This window comes from Rhinolophus hipposideros, assembly GCF_964194185.1.
Source record: "Rhinolophus hipposideros genome assembly, chromosome: 13".
Classification (NCBI taxonomy): domain Eukaryota; kingdom Metazoa; phylum Chordata; class Mammalia; order Chiroptera; family Rhinolophidae; genus Rhinolophus; species Rhinolophus hipposideros.
This window is the reverse complement of record NC_138059.1, coordinates 47,520,824-47,542,909: the sequence shown is the minus strand read 5'-3', so window position 1 is coordinate 47,542,909 and position 22,086 is coordinate 47,520,824. Positions and strand designations below refer to the sequence as shown.

The following is a 22,086-nucleotide window of genomic DNA, read 5'->3' as shown; positions in this document are numbered from 1 at the left end:
TACAAATATATGTTAGTTATGATTTGTATGTTCTCTCATTGAACTGAGGCATGACCTTTCAGGATAGAAACAGCCTTACTGGTAGGTTGGAAACATTTTATTGGAAAAACTAATTTCCAGTTGGGGAACTCACTCTGAGTTACATAGTGACAGAAGGACTCATTTTACTGGGTAAATAGTGCAATCTATTACTTGACAGAGAAAACAGAAACAGACTCATAGATTCAGGGAACAAACTGAAGGGAACAATCTTTGTAACTTTCTGTGAATCTATAAATATTGCAGAATAATAAGTTAAACAAACAAAATATTAATGAGGGAAAATTTGCCCCTCCAAATATTACTAGAAATTATATAATTATGATAATTAATGATTGATCTTATGTGAATAGCCAGACATGTAAAGAAAGCCATAAATAATGCCCAGGAATAGGTAGATACATTGATGAAAAAAATATGGTTGACAGGTGGAGCAGGGTTGGGGAGTTAGGTGAAAAAGATAAAGGGACTAAGAATACAAGTTGGTAGTTACAAAATAGTCATGGGGATGTAAAGTACAGCATAGAGATTATAGTCGATAATGTCACAACAACTATATATAGCACCCAGTGTGTACTAAGTTAATCGAGGGAATCATTGCATAAAGTATATTAACATCTAACCATTATGCCGTATACTTGAAACTAATACAAAATAATATTGAATGTCAACAGTAACTGAAAAAAATAAATAATTAAAAAGAACAGTAGGATAAAGAGGGCAAAGGAAAGCATCAGTGAATTTAAAGATTAAAAAAATAAAAATTACCATTCATAAACAAGAAAGAAAACTGGAAAAAAAATGGGTAGAATCTCAAGGACCTGTTGGACTATAGCAAAAATCTAAAATTTCAGTCATTAAAATCAGGAAGAAAGAAGAATGTAGGTGCAATAAACTTTTCTTCTCCTGAAGTTATGCTTGACAGTTAAAGGAAAAATTAGATATCACTACACACTTATCAAAATAACAAAAATAACAAAAAAAGTGACAATATCATATCCTTGGAAGGATGTGGGAAAACTGAATCGCTCATACATTGCTGGTGGAAATATAAAATTGTACAGCCAAACTGGAAAACAGTTTGTCAATTTCTTATAAAATTACACATGCAACCACCAGATAAGGACTGGCAAATAAGTTCATGAACTCCTCCTAGTAAAAGTGCTACATACCTCATTGTTGAATATCACTATGGTCACCTTTGAAGTACTCTCCTTGGGACGTTATGCACCAATGCCAGTGCCTAGTCCACCCTTCTAAACAATTTTGGAACTCTTTTTCTGAAATGGCCATCAGAGCTCTCATCGTATTACCCTTGATGTCCTGAATGTCATCAAAACGTCTCCTTTCAATATTTCCTTTATCTTTGGGTAAAGAAAGAAGTCACTGGGGACCAAGTCAAGAGAGTAGGGAGGGTGTTGCAATATAGTTATTTGTTTACTGACTAAAAACTCCTTCACAGACAGTGCCATCTGAGCTGCTGCATTGTCTTTATGCAAGAGCCATGAATTGTTGATGCAAAGTTCAGGTCGTCTAACTTTTTCATGCAGCCTTTTCAGCACTTTCAAATAGTAAACTTGGTTAACTGTTCATCCAGTTAGTGCAAATTCATAATTAATAATCCCAGTGATGTCAAAAAAGGTTAGCAACATCATTCTGACTCTTGATTTGGACTGACGGCAATTTTTTGGTTGTGGAGAATTGGCTGACTTACGTTTTGCACTTTAGCCCTTTGTTTCATGGTCGTATTGGTACACCCATGTTTCATCAGCAGTGATAACATGGCCCAAAACATCACCTTGCCTCTCCAAAAGGCCTTGGCAAACTTCTACTCTTTTTTGCTTTTTATTGTTGGTGAACTCCTTTGGGACCATTTTTGCACGCACCTTTCTCATGCCAAGATTTTGCCAAGATCTGATGCCAAGTTAAGATTTGTTTGTTCCTCTATTGATGTTTACTGGTCTGATATGCTTCTCATAGTCAACCAACAATTTTGATGCTCAATTTGATGATTTTTTGTAACATTTCCATCAGTTCTGCTCATTACTGGCCACCTTGACTTCTCTTCATCAGTGACACATTCTCTCCCTTCAGAAAAATGTTTAATCCATGCTGTTTTCTTCATGCATTTTCTTCATAAACTTGGACTAACATGTCCCTGATTTTATTTCCACTTTTGCCAAGTTTAACAGGAAATTTAGTGTTTGTTCATTGCTCTAATTAAAGTTAAACATTTTTATGATGGCACACAAAAACACACAATAAGAAGAATGAATTCCACTCAGCAATACATCACCGACATGAACACAGCTATGAGACACTGATATACCAAGGTTCTGAAACCTTACCAAGCTGTTAGTACAGTGCTGCCAATGTAACCGCACAGTGGTAAGTTCGCGAACGTAATTGGCAGACCTCGCACGGCCTAGCAATTGCATTAGAGCACTTGAAAACTTATGTTCCCATGTATTCTAGTGATATAAAAAGTTATGTTCACACAAAAATGTGTAATCCAATGTTCATAGTAGATTTACTTACACTAACCTTTCCTGGAAAGATGACCTTTGATGAGTGAAAGCTGAAATGAACTGTGGTGCATTTGCACTATGAAATACTATTCAGCAACATAAAGGAATGAATTACTGACACATACAATAACTTGGAAGAATCTCAATGAAAGTATGCTGAGTGAAAAAATAATGCAATCCTAAGAGTTTACATAATTTTTACAATGTATGATTCCATTTATATATAATTCTCAAAATTACAAAATTATAAAGATGAAAAGAGATTAAAGGGTTAAGGATGATAGAGAAGACTGGGTTTGAATATGACTACACAGAGGAAACAGGAAGAAGACCTTCTTGATCATGGACTAGTTCTGCATCCTTGATTGTGGGTGTGGTTACATAAATCTTTGTAACATTCTGTGAATCTATAAATATTTCAGAATAAAAAGTTAAACAAACAAACAAAAAATTAATGAGGAAAGCAAGCCCCTCCAAATATTAGTAGAAATGATATATTATGATAATTAATGACTAATCTTATGTGAATAGCCAGACACATCAAGAAAACAAAAACTTTTGTCCAGAAATAGCTACAGATACATTGATGAAAAAATATAGTTCTTCCATTTCAAATCATTGGAGAAAAGACATATTATTCATCAAGTTATGTTGAAACAACTGAGTCGCTATCATGAATAAAAAATATTGACCTAATTCATCACATCTCTTGTCAAAATAAAGTGCAGATAGAATAAAATAATATTCCATTAATGAAACTACAAAAGTATTAGGAATAAGGGGAAGGTATCAAAAATATTATAGGTGGGGACAGATTTCTAACTATAAAACAAAATCCAGAATAAACAAAAAATATTGTTACATTTTACTATATAAAATTATTATTGTCTACGTCTATGAGTATTTGTTTCTTTGTCTTGTTCCTTTGATGCTTTCAGTTATATATCTCACATATCAGTGGTTACCAGAAGGTAAGGAGGGAGGAAGGTGGTAGATGAAGGTAAAAAGGATCAAATATATGGTGATAGGAGGAGAACTAACTCTGGGTGGTGAACACACAATGTGATTATAAATCATGTATTACAGAATTGTACACCTGTAACTGTACCCCAACAACATCATCACCCCAACAAACCTTAATTTTAAACAATTTTTAAATCTAAAGCTCAGTGTTGAAATAAGTGGATAGAGAATCACTGAGATTAAAAAAAAGTCTTCATGACAAAACTCCATTAACAGGAATCTCCAGTCAGATGGAGGAGTAGGTAAGTTCTGTGCTGGCATCGTCTCATGACCAAATCAAAATTACAACTAAACTATACAACAACCATCAATGAGAATCACTTAAAATATAGCTAAGCTGAACTCCTACAACTAAGGACATACAGAGTAGTCATCTCAAGACTGGTAAGAGGGGCAAAACAGGCTGGTCCCACACCTGTGTGTGACCATTAAAAATCAGAAGGGATATCTTGGCTGCGATGGTACCCTGCAGAAGAGAGAGGGGTCCCACCCCCATCCCCAGCTCCCCAGCCCTGGGTTTCAGTGCTGGGGACAGGAGTCCCTATAACTTCTGGCTGTTAAAACAAACATAGATTGTGTCTGAATGACACAGAGGGTGACTGCAGTCCCAGGTGTTCCTCTTAAAGCACCTGTGCATTGACTTATTCTCTGACAGTCTCACTCTCTCTGAGCTCCAATGCTGGGACAGCAGCTTGAAAGATGCCAGGGGCATATGGGGAGGAACTGAGTTGTCTGGCTGCAGGATGAGGGCTAAAAGGGCAGTTTTCACCCAGACCCAAGTGCTGGTAGAATCCACTGTTTCTTTGTTGAACCCTCACTTCCAGCATGCAAATGCAGGTGGCTGTCATATCTGAGTCTCCATCAACCTAGCTAACACTGTAACTTTGTCCCACCATGGTGATTCCCTAAAACCCTGCCCCACCCACTTGCAGGCCCACTCTAGCCTTTTCCAGTGGCTTTTCCATACAAAAGGCACATGCTGTGGATTTCCTAAAATCTCTCAAAGATTCACAAAACCAAAAAAAAGCAACATCAGGCTTTATGCTAAACAGTCTAGTGACTGCCAGCACTAGTGGCAGCCAGCCTCAGTGTATGGTTTGGCCTTTTGAGGTACCTCCAAGCCCAGTGCAGGTAGTGGCCATCTGTGGATTGTTTTGTGGCTCACACCAGGCGCCCCTGGGCAGGGCACAGGCTGCTGCTAAATTTGATCTGTGGCAGGGCCTCTCCCAGAGGCCCTGGACTGGCACACCTAGTAGCCAGCTTTGGACTGAGCCAGAGCATCAAACAGCTGCCTCCAAGGATGACACACCCAAAGGGCAGAGGGGCAGGCACCAGATCCCTGTACAACAGTTTCTTCACTGTAGTCACAGCCAGTTTTCACAACCATTCATCCCAAGAGTCAATCACTCCATTGATGTGAAAGCAGTCACCAAGACTCAACAGGAGGGCACACAAAACCTACACAAGGGACACACTTGAAGCACCTGGCTCAGTTGCCAAGGGAGACTGTGCCACTTGGTCCAACAGGAAAATTACTACATATGGCCACTCTAGTAAGACTGAGAAACTTAGTAATCTTACCTAATACATAGAAACAAATACTGGGAGGCAGTCAAAATCAATAGATAAACATGTCCCACAACAAGTTTGTGAGAGAACCCAACAAAACTCCAGAAAAAGAACTAAATGAAATGGAGGCAAACAACCTACCAGATACAAAGTTGAAAACAATAGTTATAAGGTTGCTGAAGGGACTTAGTGAGAATGTCAACAAAGAGATAGCAAACATAAAAAAGGAGTAGAAACCATAAAAAACAGCAAGTCACAGTGAATAATACAATAATTGAAATAAAGAACACACTAAAAGGAATCACCAGCAGACTAGATGAAGCAGAGGATGGAATCAGCAATTTGGAAGACAAGGTAGCAGAAAACAACCAATAGGAACATCAAAAAGAAAAAAAAAAAGAAAAAAAATGTACTTTAAGAGACCTCTGGGACAACATCAAACCTAACAATATTCACATCATGGGCTTACCAGAAGAAGAAGGGAGAGAGAGCAAGAGATTGAAAACATAATTCAAGAAATAATGATGGAAAATTTCTCTAACCTGTTGAAGGAAATAGACATACTAGCCAAGGAGGACAGAGTCCCAAACTATATGGATCCGAAGAGGCCCAAACCAAACCAATTATAATTAAAATGCCAAAGGTTAAAAACAAAGAAAGATTTTTTAAAAGCAACAAGAAAAAGGCAGTTGGTTACTTTCAAGGGAGTTCCCAAAGACTGTAAACTGATTTCTCAAGAGAAACATTGAAGGTCAGAAGGGATTGGCACCAAATATTTAAAGTTATGAAAAGCAAGGAACTTCCACCAAGATTACTCTACTCAGCAAAGCTATTGTTTAGAATTGAAGGACAGATAAAGATCTTCCCAGACAAGAAAAAGCTAAAGGAGTTTATCACCATCACACCAGTATTACAAGAAATATTAGAGGGACTACTTGAAGAAAAAGAAAGATCAAAATATAAATAATAAATGGCAAAAAATACTTATGTATGAACAATTAGTTTAAATGTAAATGGATTATATTACGTGCTCCAATCAAAAGACATAGGGTGGCTGAAGTGAGAAGAAAACAAGACCCTTGCATATGCTGCCTGCGAAAGACTCACTTCAGATCGAAAGACACACAAAGACTGAAAGTAAATGGATAGAAAAGGATATTTCATGAAAATTGAAAAAAAAAATAAGTGGGTAACAATACTTACACCAGGCAAAATACACTTTAAAACAAAGGCTCTAACAGGAGAAAAAAAAAAAAAAAGACCCAGTAATCCCACTTCTGGGTGTTTATCCAAAGAAACCCAAAACACTACTTCCAGGGGATGTCTGCATCCATGTGTTCATTGCCTTATTGTTTACAATGACCAAGATGTGGCAGCAACCTGGATAAATAGATAAATGGATAAAGAACCATTAGATATCCAACCAATAGATAAATGGATATGGAAGAGGAATATTGCTCAGCCATGGAAGGGAATGGGGTTCTTGCTATCTGTGGTGGTACGGGTAGACCTGACGGTATTGTGCTGAGTAAAGTATGTCAGACAGAGAAAGACAGATACAATGTGAATTCACTTGTTTGTGGAATCTAAACAACAAAGTAAACAAATAAAACAGAAATAAACTAATAGATACAGAGAATATTTTATGGTTGCCAGATCAGAGGGGTTTGAGGGTAGATGAAAAATGTGAAGGGATTAAGAAGTACAAATTGGATGGAACCACACACACACACACACACACACACACACACACACAAAAGAAAAAAAAAATGGTTGTTACAAAGTAGTTATGAGAATGCGGGATATAGCATAGGGAATATAGTCAGTAATATTATAACTATTTATGGTGTCAGGTGGGTACTAGATTTATCGGTGTGGTTGTTTGTAGCAGTGTTGGGGGACAGAGAGAAAAAGGTGAAAGGATTAAGAAATACAAATTGGTAATTAAAAATAGTCATGGAAGTGTAAAGTAAAGCATAAGGAATATAGTCAATAATATGGTAATAACTATGTGTATTGCTAGGTGGGTACTAGACTAGTCAGGGGTATGTACAGCATAGAGAATATAGTCAATGATATTGTGACAAGCCCTTCCATGTATTACTGCAGGGAGTATATATTGGTACAACATTTATAGAGTGAATTTAGGGACTGCTTATGAAAATCTAAAATTAACCTTTTGACTAAGGAATTTTACTTCTAAGTATGTATCCTACAGTCTCATTATTGTACATGTATGAAATGAAATGTATGAGATAACGTTTCGGTAATAGTAAAAAATTAGGGGAGAAAATTAAACATGCATTTATAGGAAATTATTTTTTAAAATAAGGAGCCATTATAAGAATGAGGTATCTCTACTAAGACTGATGTAGAAAGTTCTTAACTATTTTCAATAAAAAATACAAAACACAGATTGGTGGGCATGCTACATTGAAAAATGCCCATATTTGCGTTTATATCTGTATCTGTATATCTTTGCAATTTTTGTAAAATCTCTAAAATATTGTGAATATGGTTAACAATCATTTCTTCACAAAATGGAAACTGGATTTGGGGGTAAAGGGAAGGGAGAGATATACCTTTCAAATTATTCTCTGTTTTATTTGAAATGTATACTATATGCACATAGTACTTATTCTAAATAAATTATTCTTCCACAAAATGCATGACCAAGTTTCTGATTGTTAGAAACTCCTGACAGGCAAGAATTTTATTTCATCTCTTGTTGTACCTCAGGTAGCTAGAAGAGTGTTATACACTTAATATAAGATTATAGAAGTACACTTGCTTAAGAATGACTCATCCTTCATCATGCATGCTAGTTAAGAGGAAACTGCAATCTAATATCATATATTGGGTCACTTTACTTCTCCACATACACACACATTCTTCTCTTCCTGACCTCATACAAACAGTCCTAAGCCTCCAGGTGAGCACAGACTTTTAATTGATTCTACTAATAGAACCTATCACCTATGTACGAGTAATTTTTAGTATTGATGAAGTGTTTTCAAATTCCACAATGTTTTTAAACTGTTTCCTATAATTTAAAAAATGTTATTTAAATTAAGATTTAACACACCCTATGAGCACAGCAAATATTTTAATACAGTACATGGAAACAATTAGAGCAAATGAAATAACAAAGAAAATAAGGGCAATTATTATAAATGTGAAAACTTTGTATAATCACTTTCCAACATAAAAAGTAAGGCCTTTATATATCAATTTCCTGTAACTGCTGCTAAATTTTATTGCATTTTTAGAAATCCTTGGGTGAGTTTGGTGTGTTTTAGATATTACAGTTTTTGGAAGAATGCAAGATTCTTCCAAAAGAATCTTAATAAAACAGATTGAATTATTTTTAAGAGATTATTCTTAAAATGTAAAATATTCAGTTGGTGCAAAAGTAATTGGGGTTTTTGCAATTATTTTTAACCTTTTAAACTGCAGTTACTTTTGCACCAACCAAATACGTTGTATGAAACTACTCACAATGGTAAAACTCACAAATAAATATTAATATTTCCTTTTTCCTTCCTTAAAGCTAGTTTAAATATTTCTATTGTTACTCTCTCTTAAAGTTTAAAGCCTCAGTGGTTATTTTTAACTTTAGTATATTAGTTATTCTTCCCTTCTACCATTCCACAATCTGCAAATTGTAGAGCAGGCATTTAGTACACTTCAATTCTCTCACGTCTTTCTTTGCAGAACAAGTGTGGTTATCAGCCTGCCCTAGAGTCACAGGAAGAAAACTCTCCCCTTATATGACGTGAGAATATGTGATACTGGAGTCCAGCTAAATACCTGGCACATGGCAGATAACCTATAAATCACTGAATGAATAAAACAAATATTGCCATTGGGATATGCCTAGCAAAGTCAGCACACATCTCCACTCTCACTAACTCACTAAACTACAATAATTTAATTTATGTGCTGCTATTTTTGAAAAATTAAAAACAACCACAGCTAAACATAGTAGCTTGTTTCCTGAGATTGGTAATTGCAGAGAGAATGGTTGCAGGTTGCCAATCAAATAAAGCATTACTCTCCATATCAGATACAATTCACCAGGGGCACTTAATAGAGAATGAGATTCTTAGGCCTTAGCTCAGGACCATTGATTTAGGATTTCTGGAGATGGAGCCTTGCTATTTCCATTTTATCAAACTCCCACATGATTCTTAGGCACACCAAATTTTGAGAATCACAGACCTGTAGCTTTGCTAAAATAAATTGCTATCTTTTTAGGTAATAAACAAGGCTCTTTCTGAGTCGTTATACTGTTGTAATACACTTATCCTTTCTCTCCAGTATGTGTCATTTTAATTATTTAGTAATGAGACAGAAAAAGAGTTAATAAAAGTGAGCCCAAAGGGGGACTGCCCAGGCCTGCATCCCCTCCCCAGGGAATCCCCTATAGATAAATTAGGTGTCCAAACATCGTTAGAAAGAGGAGATAAGACCCTAACTGGAGTGATCTAGTTTTAATGCCTGTGCAAACTGCTGAAGCCTGCCCATTATTTGAACTCCAGCCTCTTTATATAATAATATAATTAAAATAGAATGGACATTATGGCTTGGCTACCCTGTGGGTTTTTCTGTATATATTCTGGGTAAGAACATACACAGAAAGAAACTAATTATATAATCAACATATGTCAATCAAATTACCTCAGTCTACACGTCAAATGTCCTGAGTTTGGATGTGATATCTCTTGCTGTAAGAAAATTTACCTACCCTTTGCTATATAAGAAAAAGTTAACCTGAAGTTAGGTGCAGTTGTCTGCAGCAATCTGCTTCAGAGTGTACCCCCAGCAGCTCTGCTGGTGTTTCTCTTAAATAAACTTTCTAACTTCTATTTCTTTTGAGTCTTGTGAATCCTTTCACATTCTGTGAAGGACCAGGGGTATCCAAAGACAAAACATTAGAGAAGTTGTTACTGCCGTTTGAAGAAACGCAAAGTGTTTCACCTAAACACTATAAATGGAATGATTAGCTGGAAAAATATTTAACATATTGAAATTCAGTGTTTTCTGAAATTTTGGAAGGAGAAACTATGGAATAGTATTAAAAGGTGGTTTTCAAAAGGAAAATACTTGTTGATTGAATTGAAATTAAGTGGCTAGTTACATATTGGTTAAATTCTTAGAATATATTTAAGTAAATTAATTCACTTCTGCAGATTCCCGAATTCTTTTTCCAGTACCACACTGCTGCTTTGAATGAAATCTGCTTTCAATTTGAGATCTTACTCCTGTGGTGTCCAGAATTCAGGACCAAATTCAGCTCTCATATTCACCATCAGACTCAAATGTGCTTCTACCACAAGGACTGTGATGAGCGGTAACCAAATATGATGAAGTTAGAAGGATATTTTCTGCAAAATAAAGAGAACAATATGCTCACCTTCGAAAATATTAAGCAGCATCAACTGCAACAGAAAATAAATGAATATGTAAAATCCATCTATGACGACAAAGAACAAAGTAGTATGATCAGGTTACTTTGTGGAGTTTATCTGTCTTTACTTTTCATAGTGAAATTTAGCTTGAGATTTAAATATGGATAGCTCATTAATGTACTTTTTAAGATTGCACAAATATTTTCAAGAGTAGTTTATTTGAAAGTAAAGTGTTTGTCACTCTTCCTTGCAAAGCAATTTCAAAATCCTAACCTTTGTAGTTACCTGACATACAAATAATAGTTCCAGTAACCATTCACTAATTTGAAAATCTCTGCTAGGATAAAAAAAGGGTAAAATATCTATGAAGCTCGCATTCCAGTTGGCTGTTAATAAAATAATCACTATAGTACAATGTTTAACATATTTTGGGTTTACAACCTGGAGGCAAATAAATTTCAATATATCTAATTAAAAATGAAGCAAAACTTTTATATCCCATTTATTTAGATAAAACTATAATGAAAATGCAAATCATTTTTTCTGAATAAATGAAATACATATGTGGTTATAAAGATTTTAATTAAAATGTATTTAAAGCTTTAATAAAAGTTGTTTGAGGTACCATATTAGAAACAGATTACATGTTTTCACCCCCTCAACCTTTTGGAAGCCAAATAATTATACTGTAATAAGAGAAACTTTTTCAGACACCAAAACTGAAATAGATTCTTTCTATAAGCTATTGAGGAAGAAGAGTAACTGTGTAGTACTCTACTTTTCTTGTTCCTTGATATGAAATAGTTCCAAGACAAATTTTTGGAAAGAAATTAGAAAAGAATCTTTAAAACAATAGACATTTGTTTATCCATTTTGTATGAGAGATAGGAATAACATGATAAGGTGAAACTTACTTACCTTGTTAGTTTAGAAAATTATTTCAGGTACTGAAGATGATTGTGAAGCTGTGCCCCACAGGACTCAAGGCATTCATGAGAACCTTAAGAGATGATGGGTGACTTTACATGCATGCTATTATACAGTGTGATTTTGGACAATTTATAGGTCACTCTGAGGGATTTTCAGTAGAGGGTGCATAACCCCAAGCCTCACCATTTCTCATCCTGGGTTTAGTTGGAAACAAACCAAACACTGTAGACAATTTGACCTCCACTGGAAAATGCCAAATTCTTTCAAAGCTGCTGTCTTGATAACAGTATAACAGGAGACTGGATATGCTTACGTAAAGCATGGTAAATTGCACTGGCTATTTTTTCTGCCTAGAGTACTTTTCACAAAATTGACTGCTTTCCCTTTCATGACTCAGACTTTATGCCATCTTCTCAATGAGTCCTTTCCTAACTACTTCAATTAAACAGACTTCCCTCAACCTGTCCTATCTCAATCGCTCCAACAAAATACTTTGTTTTATTTGCTTTACAGCACATATCACTGTTTGAAAAATATTTTCTTGACTAATTTAGTGTTTAATCTTCTTTACTAGAATGTAACACTTTTGGGGAGAGTGGTCAATTCTAGCTAAAAAACCACTATCATTCATTGACAAATACCTGTTGATGTCTCAGAATCTAGGTGTAAAATGTTGAGCAAAGCAGACATGACACTTGCCCTCATGTAGTTTATAGTGTCCTGGAGAAATCAAATAACTAGACAAACAAATGTAAAATTATAACTGATAAATGCTAGGAAGGAGAGAAACATGGAATATGAGAGCCTATAATAAAAAATCTAATTTAGTTAAGTAGATCAAAGTTTTCTCTGAAAAAGAGACTTTTGAGCCAAGATTTAAAACATGAGTAGATGTTAAGTGAAGAGTCTAAGTTGAGTGAACAGCCTGTTGAAAGACCCTGTGGCAAGAGGGAAGATGATGTATAGAAGGGAGTGAAAGAAGGCTGATGTACGTAGCTGGCACACAGGACTGGGGAAGGTAGATGAGATACAAGAACAAATTATAGAGATCTGCATTGAGTAGAATATGTGGGGATTTGAGAGTTGTAACTATCCTGAGCAAAATAGAATTTTTGAATATTGTGTGTTTGTGTATTTGTGTGTTCACAGGAGAGTATTAACAGATTTGTGCTTTGTACAGATGATTGTGACTAATCTGAAAGGGACATTCAAATGATGAGATCTAAAAAGGGGTGTATGGATGTAGTAGCAGTATCCCTCAGGAGAGAAATGGTGAAAGTTGGGATTCGGGTAGAGCTGGTGGGAAAGGAAATAAGTAGTAGGTAGATTTAAGAAATATAAAAAATAAAATTGAAAGGACTTGGTATTTGATTAGCTATAAAAGATATAAAGGATAGCTTGATACCTGTTTGAGCTGATGAATGGTGTAGCAGCCATTCTCTGAGAGAGAGAAACTACAAGGAGATATTGTGAGGTATTAGATAATGAGCCGGGTTTTGACTTATTCAGCTATAGGATGTTATTGGGAGGTTGGATAAATTATGATTCTTTATTTTTCTTGAATTTCTATGGATTAGAAATTTAGCTCTACTCAATTCAACTTCAGCAATTGGTTTCCATCTCCTTAATAGCCAAATAGAATTCTGCAATTTTGTTTCCTACGCCCTAACTTCTAAATAATGTATGAAACCTTAAATTTCAGCTAGAAGAATTTTACTCTAGTGAAAACCAATGAATTGGCTGTTGCTGGTTTTATCTATAAAGGATACAAGATCAATATCTCAGAACCTTCTATCAAAATAATATCTCAGTAAAATTAGTAGAATCTCAACTTATAATTTCACAGAACCTCAGCAAAAATTGTCAAAACCTTGTTACATTTAATGCAGACATCATAGCTAAATCAAATAATATTTTATATCAGATTAGAATGATCATAGCAGATTTCAAGTAAGAGTTCTGATACCTCTCTAACATATTTAGCCTATACTATTCACTATCTACGCAATAGGCGGCAGAGCTGGGCAAGAAATGTTTTAACTAAAATAACAGTTATGTTAAGACCTATGTGATGTACTTTTTAAAGACAGTCCTAAAGTATCTGAACTGTAGGAAAATTACATTAGAAGCAACTAACTAGAATATACCTAGAAGACATTTTGTTCTTTTTATTTATTTTTAGCGTCTTAATTCTGTAGAAACTCTGAGCTAACACACAGGAATACTTTCAATTTTTAAATCATTTTATAAAAGTTCACATTAATATTACTTTTCAGGAAGATTTCTTATATTATTTTTAGGATATCCATCTCTCTATCTGCCTATCTATCTGCCTATCTATCTATCCTCACATACATAGTTGTGCATGCATATTAACCACTTAAAAATGCTTAGTTATGTATTATTCATGACATGTTTGATTTAAAATCTTACGTAAAATCCAACTACTTTAAACAATAACTTTCAGCAACAGTAGCACTATTCTAAACTAGCAAGAATTTTGACACTTTTGGAAAATTCATCAAATAACATAAACAAGCAACCTGCTTACACATAGACCAAGGATTTATGTGAAAAGGAATTTGTTAATAACCTTAAAGTAAATATTAAATATCTTAAAATTTACCATTTTGTTTTACCACATTTTTCTCTGTTTAGAAAAATATCAATCTTTAATCAATGTAATTTAATTTTAGACTAAAGCCAAGTGAGATTTATAGTCCAAAAATTTAATTGGCCTCTACAAATAATATAAAAATTATAAATGCAAGCAACCACCAGATAAGGAATATGTAAACAATTATATGCTATTGAGCCAAAGTGATATTTGAGTCCCTTCATTGACAGCAAAGTGATAGAGGGCCACAAAATTAAAGGAATGCATGTGCCATTTGGAAAGAGTAGTAAATGGTCAGTAGTGTCCATCACTGAGAATAATCAGTCTTGATATTTTTTTCATGGTTATGTGGTTGGATAAGAAGATAGTTTTACTAATAAATAATCATGTGTGCTCTACAGGATATTTAATGCAATGCCAGCCACAAAACACTGTAGTGATATCTACCTCTGCGTGAGTTCAGTATTTCTAATTTCTAAGCATAACATCTTGTATTGAAAAATATTTGCAAGCAGTATATAAAAACTTTAAAATTGAAACTCATTAAGTATTTTCTACCCAATATTGAGGAAAGTAGAAATATTTTACCAAATGTAGGAAATATTCACGTTCAGAAATTTTTTTTTCCAGTGCTCTTTTTTAATACATTTAAGTATTCTCTAATTATACACAAAATTGGTTGCATCAAAAAATTTGAGAAGATACAGAAAAAATGTAAAGAAGAAAATGAAAATTACTCATAATCCCATCTCCAGAAATAACCACCATTACTATTACGTTGTATTCCCTTTTAGTAGTTTTACTAAATAATAGTCTTATGCATATATTCCTTTTAACTAAAACCACAACATATATAGATTATCCTGCTTTTTTCACTAAACTTTGCATCATCATAATTTTCTGTGTTGCTAAATATTATTTAAAATCATGAATTTTAAAATCTACACAATAACCAATTCATTAGATGTGCAATAATGTATTTAATAGATAATGGGTATATTTGCTATTTCCAATATTCTTTATATAAAATAAAAATTTTTCAACTCTTTCACATGTTTGAATCCAACAGCCTTTAAACCATTATGTTAGGCATCAATGCTTCAGTTTTAAGGCATAATAAATAACTGACATAAAACAAGTCTAACAAGTTTTTTGAAAATTAAAAAAAACAATTTTGAAATTTTTTTTAGAAAATAATATGGATAATGAAAAGGTTACTACATTTGAAGACTCATTAATTTAAGAGCACATGTTTCTCAAAACATGCTTTACTAATATTCTCTATGAAGCGGATGCCATTTATAGCTATAGGCTTAGTATTGAAGAAAATGTCTGAACTTTCATGGGTGGCTTCTCTGATCTTGTCTAATAAATAAGATCTCGGGCAGGTTTTGTCTTCTTAAATGGAGAAGAGTCATCTGGAATAGCTTGAGTGCTGAAAGGTGTAGTTCACATTTTAGCACTTCAGCAGGTGCAGTCATTTTGATTGTTAGACTCAACAATTAGTGCTGTATAAAATAGACAGTTATTAAACTCAAGATCCATCCATGTTGTCACAAATAGCACTATTTCATCTTTCTTATAGCTGAGTAATATTCCATTGTACATATGTACACACACAATGCAATATATAGATAATGTATTATACAATTGTACACTTGAAACCTACATAATTTTATTAACCAATGTCACCCCAATAAATTTAATTAACAAATAGACAGTTATTACAACAACACTCATTGTATTGCAATACAAAGATGATTAACTGAGAAATGCTTATCTGTAAGTTAGGTTGCCTTTATAGTCATAAAGTAGAAAATAAGTGAAACATTTACCTAGATAATTCAAATCAATATACTTGATAAAGAAAGTAAAGAGTACATCTTTTCAAAAATTAGTCTTATTTGATTCTACTTTAAATTTATTATATGTGGAAAATTTATTAAAAATCTTATGTTTTAACACTAGAGTCTATAAATGCCACCATTGTTTATTATTTTTATTCCATTTAGTAGGTGGTCATTATTATTAGTATTAGTCATTATCTAAAAAATGAAATAACTCCTTGTAAAAAAACATCAGTGAGACAAAACCAGATTGTTTAGCAAGTAGATGGTTATTTGCTCCTGAAAGTATTATAAAAACACATTTAGAACCTTGCCTCTGATTCCCAATCTATACCCCCAAAACAATGATAAAAATTGTCATATGACTTTTCAATCACACTTTAGTGATAGAATGAGAGTGCTCACTATCTGACTGATGGTTAACTAGAATGAGGGAGCTACTGTTTTCTCCCTCACCATCCCACAAATATTCTTTATATCACAGCCTTCATCATCTTCAAGAAAAAACTATTGTCTTTATTGGTTAACTTAATAATTATGATATGCATTGTTTCATTTACTAGGTAAGAAATATCATTATCAGAAAAAGCTGCAACTTACCCACTAGTAGAGAGATCTTTTCTTACATTAGAAAGCACAGATTCAGAATGAAAAAAGGATCTAATCCACCAGGTGGATTCTGCCACTTCGGGTAACCCTATCAAATAAAACTTTTATTACTCTCTTATAAAACGCATTTGAGATATTAAAAACAAAAGAAAATAATGAGGATGGTATAATATAAGACATAAACCAAATACCTTGCAGGGATTTGTCCTCATCTATGAAATTAACAGAGTCAGAACCAGTTAGAGAGCTAACTGAAGAAATACTGGCTTCTACAGGGGGAAAAATAAATAAAAAATAAATAAATAATAAGCAAGCATACACATATTATTTATTTATCTCTAAACTCTCAAGTCACATAGTTTGAAATTATTTACTTCTGGCTCGTGAATTTATGAATTGAATAAATTAATAATCAAATAAAACTTTTTTCAGAATAAGGTATATTGCGTTTTTTATTAATATGGTATATTCTTTTTCATGGTAGACATTCTCTTTTTCTCTCTCTACCTCCTCCTATTCCTCCTTCCTCTCTCTGTCTCTGCATAGATATCATAGATATAGGTATAGAATTTAAAATGTTATATATTTTGCCAAATTAAAAATCTCACGAAATAAAAAATTAAAAATAAATATTATTGTACCACGTTATAGTATGTGTATATATTTACATAACCTAAAAAGCTATCAAATTTAGAAATAAAGGAATTATTTTTAAATAACAGTTTGTCTTATCATACTTGTATTGGAAACCTGTACATCTTTTAAAAGATCAGAATATAAAAATAACTTCTGTGGATATAATAACACTAAGTAAATAAGCATAGTTTAACTTTGTTGTAAAATGAATAAATCAATACATATTTCCAATATATATTTCTTATGCTACAAACAAACCTTGAAATAAGAGCTTTTTACATGTTGCTGGCATATTTTCAATAAGTGATAATTTGGTTTTAACTTTTATTTAATGAAATTTCTGAATTTTCTTTAAGAAGCTACAATTTTCTATTGAGCTATGAATACTTACAGATGGATAGATAAAAATAAAACTGGAGAGATAAATGCTGACGTATTATTTATAGCAGCAAATGGAAATTAGAAAATCCCTGAAGCATAGTCATGCTGTTCCTGATTTTCTAAGGAATAAATATTATTTTATTTATGTAAAATTGTCAGTTTATTTTTTAGTTAAAGTTTATTGGGCTGACAATTGTTAGTAAAGTTACATAGATTTCAGGTGTATGATTCATAACACTAAAAACAAACAAAAAACAAGACAAACAAATGAAGAAATAAAAACTCGTAGACATAGACAGTAGTTTAGGGGTTACCAGAGGGTAAGGAGGGAGGAGGGCTCTAGAAGAGGGTAAACAGGGTCTAATATATGGTGATGGAAAGAGAATTGACTCTGGGTGGTGAACACACAATGTGACATATAGATAATGTATTACAAAATTGTCAGTAGTTAAAGTATCTTGTTAAATTAAAGTTATTGAAATTAAAACATAATTATAAAATATAAGCTGATTTTAAATCATTTATAAGTGTTAATGGTTTCATCCATATAACATAACATACTTAAACAAAGAAACGAGACTTCCTTGATAATATTGATTCAGAGAGGTCTCAAATAAGTTCTATTCCTATTTCCTTCATGATCACAAGTGGTTGTCGGTCTTCTCCCTTAAGTTCTGACCAGGTCATGATACATAGGTTACTAATATCCTATAGACATCACCTCAAATAATCCTCTAGGGATATCCTTTAGTGATGATACAACTTACTTCGATAATACTGATTTTTGGCCAAAAGGCAACCAATAGAAGGTACCGATGCCATTGCTTTCCCTGTGAGAGACCACCAGAGAGACTGTAAAGAGCAGTCTGAGAAACAGTGACTGGAAAAGAGAGGTTGATATTAACAACATGGAGTTTCCCTTTTTTCCCATATAAATAATTTTTACAAAGCAAGATAAATTAATACCATATAATAAATATCTGATAAAAAGAATTGGAAAGTTTACATAAAATTATAATCAAATATACTTCAATAAACAAAAATGCAATCAATGAGTATATTGATTTAAAAAAGCAAGGAAAAAAATTATGTAAACTACTACCAACAATGTACACAACTTATTTCATCTGAAATAAACCTAAGGGTCGGAGAAAAAATATTAACACAGCCATGATATAGTCACTCACCTAATTGTTTTCTCCAAGTTTTTTTTTTTTTTTAAATAAAGGTGATTCAAAAATTTTCTCAGAAAATGCACAGATTGAAACAACCAATTTGTGGTGATCCAGGACAGACTGTGTTTCCCCAGCAGGCCAGGAGACACTGTGCAGTGATTGTGAGTGTGGCCTAGGACTCTTGAGCACACCTTATATTTAGAAGTCTGAAACCTGAGCTGTGGGTGAACAGAGGTGAATTGGGCACACAGCCAGCCAGAGGCACTTCGGGTAAGCTCTCTGCCCTTGACCATGACAGCATGCGAAGTGGGGCTGCACACACCAGGGACAGACTTGGCCCAGATGTTGTTTTGCACTTGTCGTCTGTAAGGTCACACCTTATGACTGTTACTTTCTACAGGGAAGGAGGTAATAGCCACATATCCTCTCAGCATTGAATACATCATGCATTCTGGGAAAAAGCACCATGCTGGACTCCATAGCAGACACTACAGACATGCTTCAGGACAGCTGGGGGGATTGGACATACCCACAAACACACTGAAGCAAGACAGAGTCACAGGGTCACAGAGAACAATGAAGAACATGAAACACTGAAGAACAATGAATTAGAAATTCCAGTGAGAATGATACAATACATGGAAGTCATGGGTATAAGTGGAAATTATGTGACTTTATCACACTATATTATTTATTGACATAAAAGTTAATTTTCTATTCTAATTTTAGTATTATTCCTCATATAAGTTATTCTATCATTTCATAGACTTGGTTTACCTATAGATCCAATGTGGTTCCTCGTTACATTGAGAGAGTTCTCTCATTTGTTCTTTATTTGGTTAACTATTAGTTTTACCAGCTTAAATCAGCTTTGATAATGTAACATTACAATAAAATTACTCATGTCAGCTAGGTTAAAATTTATTTAAACCATTTATTTTAATATGCCATTATGAATCTCCACCTAGTTATGGCTCCTGTATGTTGCTAGTATTATTTACTTTTGCTTTTTCTCATTTTTTCTTGATTAGTTTTGCTGGAGGTTTCTTGTTAACGTAAAGAACTTTATTAAATTAGTTCTTTCAAAGAACTATTTGGTTCTTTCTTTTGTTTCTTGGTTTTAAATTTCATTATTATTATTTTTATTTTTTAATTAAAGTTTATTGAGGTGACAATGATTAAATAAGGTTACATAAGTTTCAGATGTACAATTCTGTAATGCATCATCTATATATCACATTGTGTGTTCACCACCCAGAGTCAGTTAAATAAAGGAAAAAGAAAAACCTCATAGACACAGACAATAGTTTAGCGGTTACCAGAAGGTAAGGGGGTGGAGGGTAGATGAGGGTAAACAGGATCAAATATATGGTGATGGAAGGAGAACTGACTCTGGGTGGTAAATTTCATTATTTTCTGTCTTGATTTTATTCTTCTTCCTTTTACTTACTTTAGGATTATTCTTAATCTTATTTATTTCAAAATAATTTATAACTGCCATTATGACATTTCTTGAACATTTGAATTATTTAAAGATACTTTTCTTTTTTCAAATGTATAATTTTTTAAAACTATCTTTTCACTGATGATTTATAAGTTCACTGCACTGTATTGTCAAGAGTGAATGATTGATTTTTATTAATTCTTTGAATAGTTTTTGGAAATGCCTGTTAGTACATGCAGACCCACAGAAAAGCCCCAAGACTCAAGATCTACCTTAGTAAAAAATAGGCTGGTCATTCCAGTCTATTAATTTATAAATTTTATTAAGGGAAACTTACATAGGAGGTATGTCTTGGCTACAAGCTGAAATAAATCTCCACATCGCTTGGCGGGCACCAGAGAATTATGCAAGGTAAAGGGGGTGGAAATAGTTACGGACAGTGATAGGTGAATACTAGCAGGTACGCAAGTTATTTTACATGCTTGACCAGGTCAGGACAACAACCAGCACGTAGCAGGAGGCAAGTGAGTAGGGCTGATTTATGTCAAAATAAACATCAATTACGATCAGACATTCTCTAAGGGAGATTTACAGAAAGCAACCTTCATTCTGGCCCAGGTCCAGCTCCTGGGACAGACAGCTGTCGCATCTTCCACATTGATTTTCTGTATATTTGAGAATAATAAATATTCTCATTTACTGCTTACACTCATTATTTTATATATGTTCATTAGATTGTGTCACTTAATTTTGTTAAACAAATAATCTATATACTTACAAATGTTATTGCTTGATCTACCAGTCTCTAGTGTGATTGCATCATCTAATTATATCAATTTTTGTTTCCTATATTTTGAAACTGTGTGCACACAAACCACGATTGTAATATCTTCTCTATAGTCTCTGCTTTTATCTTAATTTATCAGCACTAATGCATTATTTTTGCTCTAGTTGGTGTAATATAAATATTGCTGCACCAGCTTTTTTGAAAGTAATTACAAGGTATATCATTTTGCATCTCTTTATTTTCAACTCACTATACTATTTTATTTTAGAAATCACTTATATGCATCCTTTAGCTGTATTGTTTTCCAAATTTTACACGCAAATTCACTTTCTAAAAATATGGGTTTAGTCCATTAACATTTATTGGAATTAGTCATGCATTTCAACATGTTTTTAATCATCTTATGGTGTATATACAACCGCATTTTACTTCTTGTATAGACCTTAATCTCTTCACCCTTCTAGAACAAAATATTGCATTTTTATTCTTTTATTTATTTTACTTTACTCTTTGAATAAGTATTCTTATTTTTATTAGCATAGTATTCAACTCTAAATTCTTTAACAAGCCCATTCTGCACTTGTGCTGGGTTTATATAAGTATAGAATTTGCTTTATTATTCTGTACTGTACTCAGAATGTACATTCCTAATCAAACAACTATAACTCCACAAAGGTCTCCCTGCACGGCAGACAGGCAAAAGAAGTGGCTCACTACTGAATTCACCTAAAGGAGATTAACATGAGCAGGGGAGGAGGGAAGGGAGAAGAGAGAAGTGCAGAGACGGAGCCGCGTGGGAGCAGGACGCAGACCTAGCTCAGTGCTCCAAGATTGATGCATCCCGGGACTAGCGCAGCTGAGGGAGAGGGAAGAACTCGAACTTCTAGGAATCCATTGATGGCACATAGGGTTGAAAGGAGAGCATATAACACGGCTGAAGCCAACGCTCACAGCAGAGACCTTGGGGAAAAGACTGAGGAAAGAAGGCAGAAAACAGTGGTGTAAGCCCTCACTGCTGAGAAGAGAACAGAAGCCTTAGGCACTGAGACTAGCAGCCCCCTCCTTACCCTCCCAGAGCTCACCCTGCCAC

General features: G+C 33.8%; 1 protein-coding gene across 2 annotated transcripts; it reads right to left on the bottom strand.

Moving 5' to 3' along the window:
- Window positions 1–13,233: 13,233 nt before the first annotated feature.
- On the bottom strand, window positions 13,234–18,957 carry PPDPFL (pancreatic progenitor cell differentiation and proliferation factor like). Of its 2 annotated transcripts, none has more exons than XM_081071009.1 (5): window positions 18,778–18,957; window positions 18,358–18,470; window positions 16,765–16,842; window positions 16,565–16,661; window positions 13,234–15,625 (listed from the first exon to the last, which is right to left on the bottom strand). In XM_081071009.1, the coding sequence occupies exons 2-5, from the start codon at window positions 18,410–18,412 to the stop codon at window positions 15,613–15,615; spliced, it is 243 nt and encodes an 80-aa protein (XP_080927135.1). In that variant the 5' UTR covers window positions 18,413–18,470; window positions 18,778–18,957; the 3' UTR covers window positions 13,234–15,612. The 2 variants fall into 2 exon arrangements, with proteins under 2 accessions (XP_080927135.1, XP_080927136.1); XM_081071010.1 differs by having other exon boundaries at window positions 13,363–15,625; window positions 18,358–18,420; window positions 18,778–18,934.
- Between the last annotated feature and the right edge of the window lie 3,129 nt (window positions 18,958–22,086).